This window comes from Gopherus flavomarginatus, chromosome 10, assembly GCF_025201925.1.
Source record: "Gopherus flavomarginatus isolate rGopFla2 chromosome 10, rGopFla2.mat.asm, whole genome shotgun sequence".
Lineage (NCBI taxonomy): Eukaryota > Metazoa > Chordata > Testudines > Testudinidae > Gopherus > Gopherus flavomarginatus.
Genome location: NC_066626.1, coordinates 30,571,854 through 30,586,562, shown reverse-complemented (window position 1 = coordinate 30,586,562; position 14,709 = coordinate 30,571,854). Strand labels below are relative to the sequence as shown.

General features: G+C 39.4%; 1 protein-coding gene across 1 annotated transcript in view; it reads left to right on the top strand.

The window, feature by feature from the left end:
• Positions 1 to 903: 903 nt before the first annotated feature.
• Positions 904 to 14,709, top strand: part of ANKAR (ankyrin and armadillo repeat containing) — a 58,499-nt gene continuing 44,693 nt past the window's right edge. The window contains exons 1-9 of the mRNA XM_050916388.1: positions 904 to 1,519; positions 3,565 to 4,002; positions 4,485 to 4,648; positions 6,642 to 6,757; positions 7,210 to 7,390; positions 8,328 to 8,547; positions 9,695 to 9,736; positions 13,370 to 13,414; positions 13,946 to 14,153. Of these exons, the coding sequence (XP_050772345.1) occupies positions 922 to 1,519; positions 3,565 to 4,002; positions 4,485 to 4,648; positions 6,642 to 6,757; positions 7,210 to 7,390; positions 8,328 to 8,547; positions 9,695 to 9,736; positions 13,370 to 13,414; positions 13,946 to 14,153 (2,012 nt within the window). The 5' untranslated portion in view covers positions 904 to 921. The remainder of the gene's footprint in view (positions 1,520 to 3,564; positions 4,003 to 4,484; positions 4,649 to 6,641; positions 6,758 to 7,209; positions 7,391 to 8,327; positions 8,548 to 9,694; positions 9,737 to 13,369; positions 13,415 to 13,945; positions 14,154 to 14,709) is intronic.

The following is a 14,709-nucleotide window of genomic DNA, read 5'->3' as shown; positions in this document are numbered from 1 at the left end:
AGAATTCATTTGCAGGTGTCCCATGCATTACAAGCAAAGACATAGTCCCTGCCTTATAGGGTAATCTGAAATAAAGGAATTTAAAATGTTGATTTTTAAATTATCATTACTAGACTTCATATTCAACAACCATTTCAGAGTAATGGGGCAGTCACACTTGCCGAGAGCAATTGTTTCAGTCTTTCTGTAAATATCACTGCATTGATTTGTACTTTTTCACAGTTGAAGGTTGTTTTTCCAGACATGAGGGTCATACTGTTTTTTTTTAAATGACATCTTAGATCAGGGATCGGCAACCTTTCAGAAGTGGTGTGCCAAGTCTTCATTTATTCACTCTAATTTAAGGTTTCATGTGCCAGTAATACATTTTAACGTTTTTAGAAGATCTTTCTATAAGTCTATAATATATAGCTAAACTATTGTTGTATGTAAAGTAACTAAGGTTTTTAAAAAGTTTAAGACGCTTCATTTAAAATTAAATTAAAATATGGAGCCCCCTGGACCAGTGGCCAGGATGCAAGCAGTGTGAGTGCCACTGCAAATCAGCTCGCATGCCACCTTCAGTACACATGCCATAGGTTGCCTACCCCTGTCTTAGATTCTAAAGCACAAAATGCCTGGCTCCATAAATACATATTTTAAAAAAGTTCACTTGGTTATTTCAAGTTGGCCCACTTCAATCCTTGGATATCATAGGCAAAATGAAGTTCTTGGTTCAAGGAAAATAACATTTTCAAAAATGTGTTGCCTTGAAATAGCTTGGAACACCTCTTGTATGCTGTAGTATATTTTAATCTTGTTATTAAAGAGAGTCATTTTTCTTACAAATATTAATACCTAATTAAATAACTATTATACTTGTTTGTCTTATGTTTCTATAAGTATTTAATTTTAGACACTGCAGAAAGGAAGGATTAGAGAATGCTGAGGTCTGTCAAAAAAACATTACCTAGAAATGAACAAGGAGATGAGACAACTTACTTAGCAAATTTAGCAGTACAGAGGAATGCCAGTGCCTTCTTTGACAAATTTGACCGAAGTGAATTACAGGAATTACTTACCACTACCTCTTGTAGCTGGCTGGCTTCTAAAGATGACCTACGCCAGCCATTAGAACTTCCCAGTGGACTGATGGGTCAGCTAAAAAACATAAGTTTCCCAAATGCAATTTTCCTAGCACCAGTGGTGCCAGATGTGCCTTTGGACTGTAAAGAAGTTCATCAGATTGTGAGAGAATTGGCTGTAGGAATTTACTGTTTAAACCAAATTCCTTCCATCAGCTTAGATTCCAATTACGATCACAGCACATCTTGTCAGCTTCCTCCAGCTTACATTGACACCAGAATTGGACAAATCTTGATCAGCGTTGACTACATGTTAAAAGCACTGTGGCATGGTGTGTATATGCCCAAAGAGAAGCGTGTCCGGTTCTCTGAATTGTGGCGTTCCAGTATGGATATTGATATGGATGGGAATCCGCAAACAGAAAAAAATATTTTTTCAGAGTTTTGTTCAGCAGGTGAGTAAAAAAAAAAGTTATTTTCTGCTGATATTTTCAGCCACTATAACCCATTTAAAGAAAAATAATCTTACAAGTGATAAGTACTTAGCATATTCCTAAGAGCTAGGGGTCATTATCTGAAAAAACAAGAGATTGCTGGACAATGTGAAAAGTCATCAAGTTGGAAACTAAAAGAAAAATACTTCAAAGATCATTTTTTTCAAAATGGTGTTGAGGCACCTGTATTAAGCGGACAGATTTTCAAAAGTGGTCAGCACTCTGCAGTTTAATTTCAGGGAAGTTAACACTGCAGGGTGCTGAATGCTTCTGAAAATATGGCTCTAAATACTTGAGAAAAAGTTTGTATGTATTTTTTTTACAAAGGGTTTTTTAGATCACAACTTTGGCTTTATTATTAAGATTTAAAATTAGCTACTCTTTTAATATATAACAAATAAGACTGGGCTAAAATAAAAAAAAAATCTTCTAAACAAAAGACAAAAAACACCTGACAGAAATCCTCTGTGGCTCTCACAAATATATCTCAAGAACAGCTGCTGGTAGAGATTGCTAATGAAATATAGAACCAGGGTCACTGGTTAAAATCCATTTCAGTTTCATATTGATTTAATGCGTCTCTCAATCATTCTAGACTACTGTACCCCTTTCAGTCTTGTGTACCCCCAAGTTTCACCTCCCTTAAAAACTACTAGCTTATAAAATCAGACATAAAAATACAAATGTCACAGTGCACTATTACTGAAAAATTGCTTGCATTCTCATTTTTATCAATTAATTATAAAATAAATCATTTGGAATATAAGTATTGTACTTACATTTCAGTGTATAGTATATAGAGCGGTATAAACAAGTCATTGTTTGTGTGAAATTTTAGTTTGTACTGACTTTGGTAGTGCTTTTAATGTAGCCCAGAGTCGGCAACCTCTGGCACCCTGGCGGGCCGGGCCAGTTTGTTTACCTGCTGCGTCGGCAGGTTCGGCCAATCGCGGCTCCCACTGGCTGCGCTTCACCACTCCAAGACAGTGGAGGTGGTGGTAGGCCATGGTCAGCACATCACTCGGCCTGTGCTGCTTCCCACCACCCGCATTGTCCTGGGATGGTGAACTGCGGCCGGTGGGAGCTGCGATCGGCCAAACCTGTCGATGCGGCAGGTAAACAAACTAGCCCAACCTGCCCCGCCAAGGTGCTTACCCTGGCGAGCTGTGTGCCAGAGGTTGCCTACCCCTGATGTAGCCTGTTGCAAAACTAAGTAAATATCTAGATGAGTTGATGTACTGCATGGAAGATTTCTGCCTACCCGCACGGGTCCACGTACCCCTGGTTGAGAATCACTGATTTACTGTCATTACTCTTTGGTAGTTTATGAGAAATTAGTTGGTGCCTTAATCCAGTTCCTAGTGACAAGTATACACATTACAAAATCGTGCCCAGTTTTGGCAATAATCACCTGATCCAAATCCTATTAAAATCAATGGGAGACTTTCCAGTGACTTAAATGGGAATCAGAGCAGGTCATAACTGGCACTCTCAGCAGAGAGGAACTCTCTCACCCCTACTGGTAGTCCCGTCAGAACAAGAACAAGGCCACTGCCAAGGGAGTGCGGAGGAGTGTGCTGCAGCTACAGCTCTGACTATTGTGTAGCTAGGTAGAGGGATTTATTTTTCCAGGGCTGTCTATTTGGCATTTTCATGAGCACTAAATTTACTCGAGAAAAAGATATCAGGATGCCCAGTGTATCCACTGGAGCACTGAGGAAAAGGAGCAGCTCTTACTGGGAAATTCCCTAATTCTCCCCCTCCCCCAGTATAGTTAAACTGCAGTCTGATTTGATACAATTTTGTATATAACAGCAAGGTGATGTTTAATATGTTAATATAAAGATAAGTACAATTCTGCAATGTAAAAAATAAAAATATACTTATCAGAATTAAACAGTTGTATTAAGTTATTTTTTGACAGGCATTAGTTTTTTTTAAATATATTTTACTTACATCCAGTAGCTATATGGTTATTTATGTAGATTTTTGTTTGTGTGATGCAGGTCTAGTTGATCTTTCCAATGAACCAGGTTTTGAGGGAATCTATGATGAAAACATGAATGAAGATCCAACTTATGACCCTAACAGTGCACAAGAAAAAAATCTCTTTATGCAGTATGCAGACAATATACTATTTAAGTTGACATTCGGTACTATACAAGTTCAGCAGCATGAAAGTGTCTGTAAATTTGATGCAGCGTACGTGCTTTCTAATGTGATAAGATTGACTGAGGATCACCTTGACACAGTAACATACCAAAGGTTGCAGCAGAGGCTAATTCTTCAGCAAAAACTCGTGAAGAAGCATTTAGAGAAAAAAGCAGAAATCCGTAAGAATATTGAATATCTAAAAATAGTGAGCTTTCTGATTCCATTTTTACTTGGCTTAAAAAGAAAGATGAAAATTCCAAATTTAAATCAGCTTCTTCAACCATATTCAGGTATGCAGCTTACAAAAGACAGGTTATAATTTTAAGTTTTTATTTTCAAATTGTATATTGTTCATATAATATTAAATTACAGTACTTTGAAAATCATTTGACCATGTATTCTGAAAATTTTAATAAAATTGTAATTATATAAGAAAGTGAATGTCTTTTAAGTGAATGTCTGTTATTTTGTACATTCTAAGAGTAGCAACTGCAAATAACTTAATTCAGACCGTGGTAGATAACTTGGATGCTCATTGTGTACAGGGAGCCTAATTCATCCTGATGTAACTCTGTTGAAGTCTGTGAAGCTACAGCACAGTTGAATTTGGACTGGAATATTTATTGTAAACTAGTATTAGACAATCATTTCTCAATGAAACACACTAATATGTAATTGCTTAGCACCTAAGATTTTTAGACCGCATTAAGAAATTATGTTGTAGTACTTTAACCTTCTGTCATGCTCTAAAAAAAATGTCCTCTTTTTGTAGATGATAAAGTTAAGACTGAACGAGAATTGCCTCCATTTGTGTTTGGGCCAGATTTTAAATGCCAACATTTTCATTACATAAAGAATGAGTATTTTCATGTCCATGGAGGAATTGAATTTGATGTTGGTACACCTTCTCTTGAGGATGTTTCAGAAGAGATAAAGGTTTTGGTTCAGTATCTTTTCTATGATGTATGTGTGTGTACTTGCAGCTAATATAGTATAAGAGAATATTCTACGTTTGTTAAAAATACCAGTGAGAGCTAAGGAAATCGTGTGCTCATGAAAAAGGTATTATCCTGCAGATTTCTTGTTTAGAGAAGTATAGTAGAGCCAGGCTAAAGTAACAGTGCAATATTTTCTTATAGCAAATCTTCAGTATCATCAGTTTACTAGTTTGTAGCACAACTGTTATGTATGCTGACTTCAGCTGCCTATACAGAGTGCAGAATGCAAGAATTTTCAAGAAGTTAGGTTTGCATATGTGGGGGGAGAGTGACACAGTATTTCTCCTCCTCCTGCCCCCCCCCCCCCAAAACACATATTCACACATTTCTCTTTCACCAGTTCCTTTAGTGTGGGTCTGGCTCCAGTTTTCAGTCTTCATCATACTTTCATCTGCATCTTCACAGTTTGTCGAGAGTTGGGAGCTCTCTGATTTGCAAACAGGCTGAGTCAGTGGCATTATCCCCAAATTATATCTTATAGCAGGGGTCGGCAACCTTTCAGAAGTAGTGTGCCGAGTCTTCATTTATTCACTCTAATTTAAGGTTTCATGTGCCAGTAATACATTTAAATGTTTTTAGAAGGTCTCTTTCTATAAGTCTATAATATATAACTAAAATATTGTTATATATAAATTTAACAAGGTTTTTAAAATGTTTAAGAAACTTCATTTAAAATTGAATTAAAATGCAGAGCCCCCCGGATTGGTGGCCAGGACCCAGGCAGTATGAGTGCCACTGAAAATCAGCTCGCGTGTCACCTTTGGCACGCGTGCCATAGGTTGTCTACCCCTGTCCTATAGAAAGGACAGGTCTTCTGTCCTGTAGCCACAGTTATCACCTTAGTGTGAAGTCTTAGCTTCATTGAGGTCAATGGGTGTGTTTGTCACTGACTTCTATGGAACTAGTATTTCACCATTAGTCTCTACTGGAATTTCAGCTGTGAGGTCAAACAGCTACTGCTTTTGGATAATGGAATTCAATTTGTTCTGAATCAACCCATTACTCCAGAGCACCATCAAGGTCCCCATGCCATTTTCAGCTGAATGTTCTTCACAGACATGACTAATACTAGAGTTCAGGAGTCTAACAGCACAGAATGAACATACACAGAATGATGATTGCTGTTTCTACCTGCCATGATTGGTATCCTTGGTTACAGAGGCAGTATTGCCCTAAAGGATGCATAGAATACAAGGGACAGATTTCTCTCTGTGCAACACAATGCATGGTATTGTATCATGGCCACCCTGAGGGTAAACATGGCAGTTAAAGGGGCTGGCAAAATCCATTCATTTCTCAGGGTTCAAAGTTCCTGTCTGTACTAAAGAGAGCGTGTGCTAGGCACAGCCATTGCTTCCCCATCCAATAGCAAAAGCAGCAAAGAGTCCTGTGGCACCTTATAGACTAACAGACGTTTTGGAGCATGAGCTTTCGTGGGTGAATACCCACTTCGTCAGATGCATGTAGTGGAAATTTCCAGGGGCAGGTATATATATGCAGGTATATATATACCTGCCCCTGGAAATTTCCACTACATGCATCTGACGAAGTGGGTATTCACCCACGAAAGCTCATGCTCCAAAACGTCTGTTAGTCTATAAGGTACTACAGGACTCTTTGCTGCTTTTACAGATCCAGACTAACACGGCTACCCCTCTGATACTTGACATCCAATAGCAAGACTATTCCTCAATGAGACTTCACATTGGGTGTGGATTTAACTTTCAACAGTCTCTGAAAGCAGCCTATGTGTGTAGATGCACAGTGATCAGAATAGATTTCAGCTTGTATGTTTGGCATAACACACACAAAATTTAAGTTGTTGGGCTCTTAGTGACCATATGGCTCTGGTCAGTTCTTAGCCATTCAGACAACCACTTTATAAATATAAACATTTACATCTGGTTAATATAACAATTCTTTTATTCTAGGCCGTCTTTGATGACATACAGATTTGTGCATCAAACCATGTAGCCCAGTTGTTAGACCCGGATATACCATATAGAGAACATTACTCCATACCGACCATGGAATTTGATGGGAAGCGGTAGGAACATGCCTCATACTGTATATTTAAACTATGTAAAAATTGCCAAAGTGTTAGTCTGGTTTACTGGCTGTTTTCAAAACAATTATTGATTACTTGGACCTGCTGACTATAAATGAAAGAAATCACAGTTGTCAAGAACACCAACTACTGAAAAATTCTTAAACTGTTGATTATTCAGACATGTATAGTGTAGTGATTTTTGTCTATATATTTTATTCGTCTTCTGTCAATGACAGTACATTGAAAATATTTTTGTATGTAAAGACACAGAGCCGGATCCTCGTTCGGTGTAAAGTGGTGTAGTTTCAATCACTTTCAAGGTACTCTGACAACTTCTACTAGCTGAGGACCTGGCTGTGTATTTTAATTTTATATATAAAAACACAAAGTACACAAAAGAGCTAAAATGTTTCCTTTTAAAGGTCTTTGTTTTGTTTTTTTTGTTACAGCTATTATGTGATCTCCATTGAATTGGAAACTTTTTATCAGCAGCTATATAAGACCCCATGGTGGGGAGCCATAAATGAAATAATAAGCACTCTCAAGCCTAAAAGGCTTCCATTAACTGATATCCAGTCACTGGAGCAATTCAAGAAAAGATTTGGTTATAAGAAAGCTATTAAATGCAAGGTATCCTACTTACTGTATAATAGTTTTTCTGAAAGAGCATTTATACTCTGGAAATTGACTCTAAAAATGGCTTTATGTTGAATGTCTCTCAATCATTCCAGAATACGTTTGCACAGTTTACAAGTAAAACAATGATTTTTTTAATAACTACCAGTGTTGCAGATTCTACCTGGAATCTAACAGTGAAGCTGTTTTTTTTTTGAGGCTCATGCACATCATCGGTGATAAGCAACAAAGAGTTCTGTGGCACCTTATAGACTAACTGATGTCTGTTAGACGTTTTATCGTCTGTTAGTCTATAAGGTGCCACAGGACTCTTTGTTGCTTTTTACAGATCCAGACTAACATGGCTACCCCTCTGATACTTGATCATCAGTGATGATTCTGCAGGCAAAATTGTGGCTTCAGTAACATCTCTCTAAACCCACTGTTCTCACATTCTGTTCTCATTTACACAAGAGCAACCCCATTCTCTTTAATAGAATTAAACAAGTATAACAAAGGGCAAAAATTTGACTATGCACTTGTAACTTGATTGATTGCTTTATGCATTATCAACAGAATAGAAATTGGCTCACTCTCCTATCATCCATCTTTGATGCTGCAGTGTAAACAGGAGTAAAATGGAATAAAATGTTGTTGTTTAGTCTCAAGCAAATAGATGTGATTCTGAATACACAGGGGGCAGATCCGTTGAGTAGTATGCTGCCATTTTTAAATAGTCATTTTCAGGGTCCAGATCTTCATCTGATGTAAATTGACACACATTTATTAAAGTTAAGGGAGGCAAGTGGATTTACATCTGCTAAAGATCTTGTTCTCAATATAGACCCACAATTTAAGAATTGGAAGTTTCTTCTTCCAGGTGTCTCCTTTTCCAGTAAATGTTTTACTCCTCTTTGACATACTGTCTCTTATTCTATTTACATGGATTTAGAGTTTACCTTATGGTATGAAGTCTGCTGCTGAGAGAGGACTATCTGCCATCTTCCATACTTTTTGTCGTAAAACATCTACTTCCAGTCTCGGTGTTGTAGATGAATATGGTTATGCTCTTCTCCATCATGCCTCCATACACAACCGTGTGCCAATTATCTGTCAGCTGATTAAAGCTCATTTGAATATCAATCAGAGGCGCAATGTTCACTTTAACCCGGGTAAGATATGATATATATATGTCGGGAAGCTATGATTGTGGGGGCCCCATGTTGCCTGTCACTTCCATCACCAGAGGGGAGCTCTCTGATAGGGGGGAGTCATGGAAGGAGGGAATACCAGAACAGTGGAATGTTTCTTCTTTCTAAACCTTGTGAAAGCCTCTCTGCAGGAATTTCACAGGATCCAGATTTGTGAAGTGAGAGGCAGAGGGCAACATACATTCTATATCTCATTCTCTCCTCTTCAAAAACCATGGAGTAGAGCAGTGTAAATTACTGCAGATTGAATTCACATTAACTTACTGATCTATTAAATCTACACCTTCGGGCATTTCTGGACATTGGCAGTTGGGGGAGCACATATGGCTGCACTGTTTCTTTTGTTAGGTACTGCAAGGAGCCAGGAGTACCATGTTGCAATATAGAGGAAAGTCTCTTTCATGTGTGTGGCCTTTGTATCCAGCAGATCTCCAAGATCCGTGGGATTGTAGATGCACATTTTAAGACTACTGTGATCATCTCGTCTGATTTCTTGCATAATACATTTCACCTAGTAATTCCTATAGTGGAGGAAATTATTTTTTCCTGCTACATCAGTGAACACTATCAAGTGCATGAACTGAGGTTGAATCAGAGGACTTTTAAGAAAGATACGCAATATAGATTTAAAGACTCTAAGTAATGACGAATTTATCACTGCACCCCTGACCTCTTCTGTGGTGGGGAGGAAAGGGGGAACAAATTCCTCTGCACTGGAATAACATGTTGGGGTATATGGGTTCCAGAGTATTTGTGGGCAACAGAAAAGTTTTCCTCCCTAGAAATATTAGAAATCTCCTCTGTGACCACTCTTTGTTTTCTTTCTGCAATATACAGCATAGGATAAAATGTGCTTTACAACTAATTTTATAAATTTATCAATGTCTCTTTGTGAATTTCAGCCTGTTCTATTACAGTCATCACTATCCAGCCTTTCAGTTTCTTTAAATTACTGCCATAATGTAGCCCTCTACGATTCTATTTTGCTTGATTTATGACATGTATACAAATATCATTAGAAATATATAGAATTAGAATATATCCAATATACGATCCTATAAAAACATTTAGCCTGTAGCTAACGATCATAAATATATTTTTGTTTTAGGAAGACGTTCACAGAAGAGTGAGACTAAGGGGGACAGAGCTGGTAATTAGTACATTAAATATTATGAGATCTTTTAGTATTTTCTGTTGTTATAAATATACAAGATAAACAAAAAAGAGTTCATCTCAAGAAAGGGAAAATTTGACATTTTTATGAAAATTAGAAGGTAGAGTCTACTGGCCAAGTCTTGTCTCTAGGTCTGCTTTTACTAAAGCAAAACTCCCACAGAAGCCATGAACTTTGACTAAGTACATTAGGATTTTGATGTAAAAAAAGGGGAAGCTGAGTGGGGGATGGGCACATATAGCATGGGAACTTGGAAGACTTGTTCAGAGTTCTACTTAAAAGTTTCTGTAATTCTTTCATCTGTAGTAGACTAAGTTCCAGTCATGAGAAGGCAGTCCCAATATGTGAGTCTCATGATTACTGTCACTGGGATTTCATGAAAACATTAGAGGAAAGCTATAGATTTGCATTGGAAAATTCTACATTTCACTTGTCAGCAGCTCCTATCTTCCACATCTTCATTCTAGGGTATAGGTTTCATATTTTAGAATTCTTTGGCTTGTCATCTGCTGTGTTTAAGACTATATGGAAGATAGTTAATTCTCCTCCAGAGCTTGGTGTTTCAGTTCTAAGTGAATAATTGCTTTGCTTTGAAATCCAAAGCCAATGCATTCAATGTGATCTTTACTGAGGTAGGGAAGCCTTCTTTTAAACTATCCAGTTGCCTGACTGCTCTTTAAATTTTTCAGAGAAATTTCTTGATATAAGTGATCTCAGCCTGTTCAATGAATATTGCAAGTTAAGGGGCTGAACAGGCCTTTATGTTCCTTTTCTTTAAGAAAAAGGAGAGGGAGTGCAGACACTTATTCTGCCAAGACTGGAGATCCGTTAATTAAATAATGGACATGTTCTGTTTTTATAGGTCTTATTATCTTAAACTAACTACTTCCTGACTACTGTTCATGTTATTTATTCCTTGATACATTCCCAATTCAAACATAATCTAAGTGTTTTGAACTCCAGTAAAGTACATCTTTTAATACTTTTTACTTGACAAAGGAACTGATAGTTAGGAGCATTAAGGGACTATGCTTTCTCTGGTGGAACATATCCCCTAGTGTGTGGCACTGTAGTTGCCCCATAATTCTAAAACCTCAATTCTAAACTCCACTTCCTTACTGAGGCCTGGTCTACACTACGCGTTTAAACCGATTTTAGTAGCGTTAAACTGATTTAACCCTGCACCCATCCACACAACGAGGCCCTTTATATTGATATAAAGGGCTCTTAAAACTGGTTTCTGTACTCTTTCCCGACGAGAGGAGTAGCGCTGAAATCGGTATTACCACATCAGATTAGGGTTAGTGTGGCCGCAAATCGACGGTATTGGCCTCTGGGCGGTATCCTACAGTGCACCACTGTAACCGTTCTGGAAAGCAATCTGAACTTGGATGCACTGGCCAGGTAGACAGGAAAAGCCTCGCGAACTTTTGAATTTCATTTCCTATTTGCCCAGCGTGGAGCTCTGATCGGCATGGGTGGCCATGCAGTCCCAAATCCAAAAAGAGCTCCAGCATGGACCGTACGGGAGATACTGGATCTGATCGCTGTATGGGGAGACAAATCTGTTCTATCAGAGCTCCGTTACAGAAGATGAAATGCCAAAGCATTTGAAAAAAATCTCCAGGCTGTGATACAGAGTCCACAGCACAGTGCTGTGTGACAAGCATAACAGAAAGCCAAAGAATCAAATGGATGCTCGTGGAAGAAGGGAGGAGGGACTGAGGACTCCAGCTATCCCACAGTCCCCGCAGTCTCCGAAAAGTATTTGCATTCTTGGCTGAGCTCCCAATGCCTGTAGGGTCAAACACATTGTCCGGGGTGGTTCAGGGTATATCTTGTCAATTTACCCCCTCTTCACCCCATGTGAAAGAAAAGGGAAAAAAATCGTTTCTTGACTTTTTTCAATGTCACCGTATGCCTACTGCTGGTAGACGCGGTGCCGCGGCACTGAACAGCAGCATCCTCTCCCCTCCCTTCCCCGGTGGCAGACAGTACAGTGCAGAACGACTGGTAGCTGTCCTTGTCATCATCCCGTGAGTGCTCCTGGCTGGCCTCAGGTGAGGTTGGCTGGGGCCACCTGCGTAAAAATAGGAATGACTCCCGGTTATTCCCTGCAGATGTTACAGAACGGCTGGTAACCATCCTCATCATAGCAACTGGGGGCTGAGCTCCATCAGCCCCCCCTTTCATATCTAAAGAAAAGATTCTGTACTGCCTGGACTATCATAGCAGCGGGATGCTGGGCTCCTCTCCCCCCCACCGTTTAATGTCCTGTCTGGACTGTCATAGCAGCTGTAGGCTGCCTCCCCCACATTTTATCTCACTAAAAAGTCAGTGTTTCTTATTCCTGCATTCTTTATTACTTCATCAAACAAATGGGGGGACCCTGCAATGGTAGGCCAGAAGGGTTGGGGGAGGAGGGAAACAACGGGTGGGGTTGTTGCAGGGGCACCCCCTAGAATGGCATGCAGCTCATCATTTCTGCGGGATCTGACACGGAGCAGCTGTGCTCTCTGGTACACTGGTTCTCTAGTACATTTGCCCCATATTCTAGGCAGGACTGACTCTATTTTTAGATACAACATAAAGAAGGGAATGACCCAGGGGGTCATTCCCATTTTTGTCTTTGCGCCCCCGGCCTACCTCAGCAAAGGTCAGCCAGGAGCACCCATGACAGCAGCAGACGGTACAGAACAACTGATAACCATCATCTCATCGCCAATTTACAATGGCACAGCAGATGGTACAGAACGACTGGTAACCGTCTCTGCTACCTTGCAAAGACAAATGAATGCTGCTATGTAGTGCTGCAGTACCGCCTCTGTCAGCGGGATCCAGTACACATACGGTGACAGTGACAAAAGGCAAAACGGGCTCCATGGTTGCCATGCTATGGCGTCTGCCAGGGCAATCCAGGGAAAAAGGACCCGAAATGATTGTCTGCCGTTGCTTTCATGGAGGAAGGAATGAGTGATGACATTTACCCAGAATCACCTGCGACACTGTTTTTGCACCATCATGCATTGGGATCTCAACCCAGAATTCCAATGGGTGGGAGAGACTGCGGGAACTATGGGATAGCTACGGGATAGCTACCCACATTGCAACGCTCCAGAAATCGACGCTAGCCTCGGTACATGGACGCATACCACCGAATTATTGTGCTTTGTGTGGCCGCGTGCACTCAACTTTATACAATCTGTTTTACAAAACCGGTTTATGTAAAATCGGAATAATCCTGTAGTGGAGACATACCCTGAGGAGTCTCCAGGTGTGGGAAATTCTCCAGTGAACATAGAGTCTATGTAGTTGTCTCTACCACCTCACTACAACCTCCACTTTCATGCAGTGTACCTTAAACTTTGCCTTTGGTGGAACACAGCTCAGTATCAGTTTTAGAAAAAAGTATACTATGACCCCAATCTTTCATTAGGCTTCACACAGCCACAGAATCCCTATTAAAGTTGCTTAGGCTTCTATAGAGATCTGGCTGCATAGCACAGATTGGAGACTTGTGCCTGTGATCCTACCTGTAACAGTCTTGGGTCTGCCATGCTTTCGGAATAGTGCCAGTATATCTGATTATGTTAATATGTTCACTTTCAGGAAAACCAGATTTGCAAGAAAAGGAGACCTCTGGGGAAAGAACTGGTGAGTGGTAAAGAAATCAAATATTACCTTATTATTTTTACCTGTGCAGCATGTGGAAGCTAGAAAGATTACAGCTAAGGAGCAGAGAAATGGAATATTTTTATTAAAACTAAGGAGTTCATACTTTAAGAAAATGTGTTTCCACACTGCTTAAGTCTGTCCAAGGCTTTGAAAGCTATAAAAATAAGATTTTTCCATGACTTGCATGGGATGGAAGGCAGGATGTTTGTTTTGAAAACTATAAAATACTGTATTATTACCACTGAAGTTATAACTTCGGACATCTTTAGTTTTAAATATGTTGATACAGTCAGATGTTTTCCTTTTATCTCAAAAGCTTCAATATGATATTAAATCAAGACCTCGTAGAGATGAATAACTTATTCTGTGATTAGAATGGCGTGAAAACAGTGCTGGTAAAACTGGCAAATAGTTACATGGAGATTTTAAATCATGTTTTGCAGGCACAGTTTATGTGCATCACTTTGAAAATTATGCCCATTGTATCAGCGTTTTTTATATATCCATCAGCTTTAGGCCCTACTGCTTTACACTTGGCAGCTCAGTGTGGATCCATTGAAGCACTTACTTGTCTTCTGGCCTTCAAGGCAGATTATAAATTAACAGATGATCGAGGATGGATGGCTATACATTTTGCTGCATTTTATGACAACATTTCCTGTATCACGGTTCTCTATAGAAAAGACCCAGATCTACTAGAGGCTGAAACAACAGCTGAGTGAGTAACTAGTGTTTTTATCACTGTGACGATTGGTGCTTTATCATTTATATAATACAGTGTACTTGAAAGACCACAAATATGCCCCCTCTCCTAAAATTTCTGTCTTGCTGTACAACTACAGCCCCGTATTGGAAAACGAATTAGCCTTTCTAGAATGAGGAGTAAAATAACAGTATTTATATGCTCACATATATGTCCTTAATTATATGGGAGCAACTCCTTTGGCTTTAATGGGAATTATATGCATTGGAGCCCCATTGTCTCTAGGCTATACAACTTCAGTGTTATCATACTCATGATTGTGAATTTCTGTTGCTCATGATGTTCCTATGCTCTGGGTGGGTGAAGGAATATTATAAGCCATAGAAATTCAGGACCCAATTTTGCCATCCAATAGGATTGTGCAGCACCCACTCAGGTCAACAGAAGTTACATTTCTGTATGAGGTCAGAAATGAGGTCCTGAGACATACTTAGGCTATAGCATAAAATCATTGTTTTGTGGGGAAGAAGAGGAGACCTGCTGAAATCTTGAAGATGCACTCTCAGTGTCA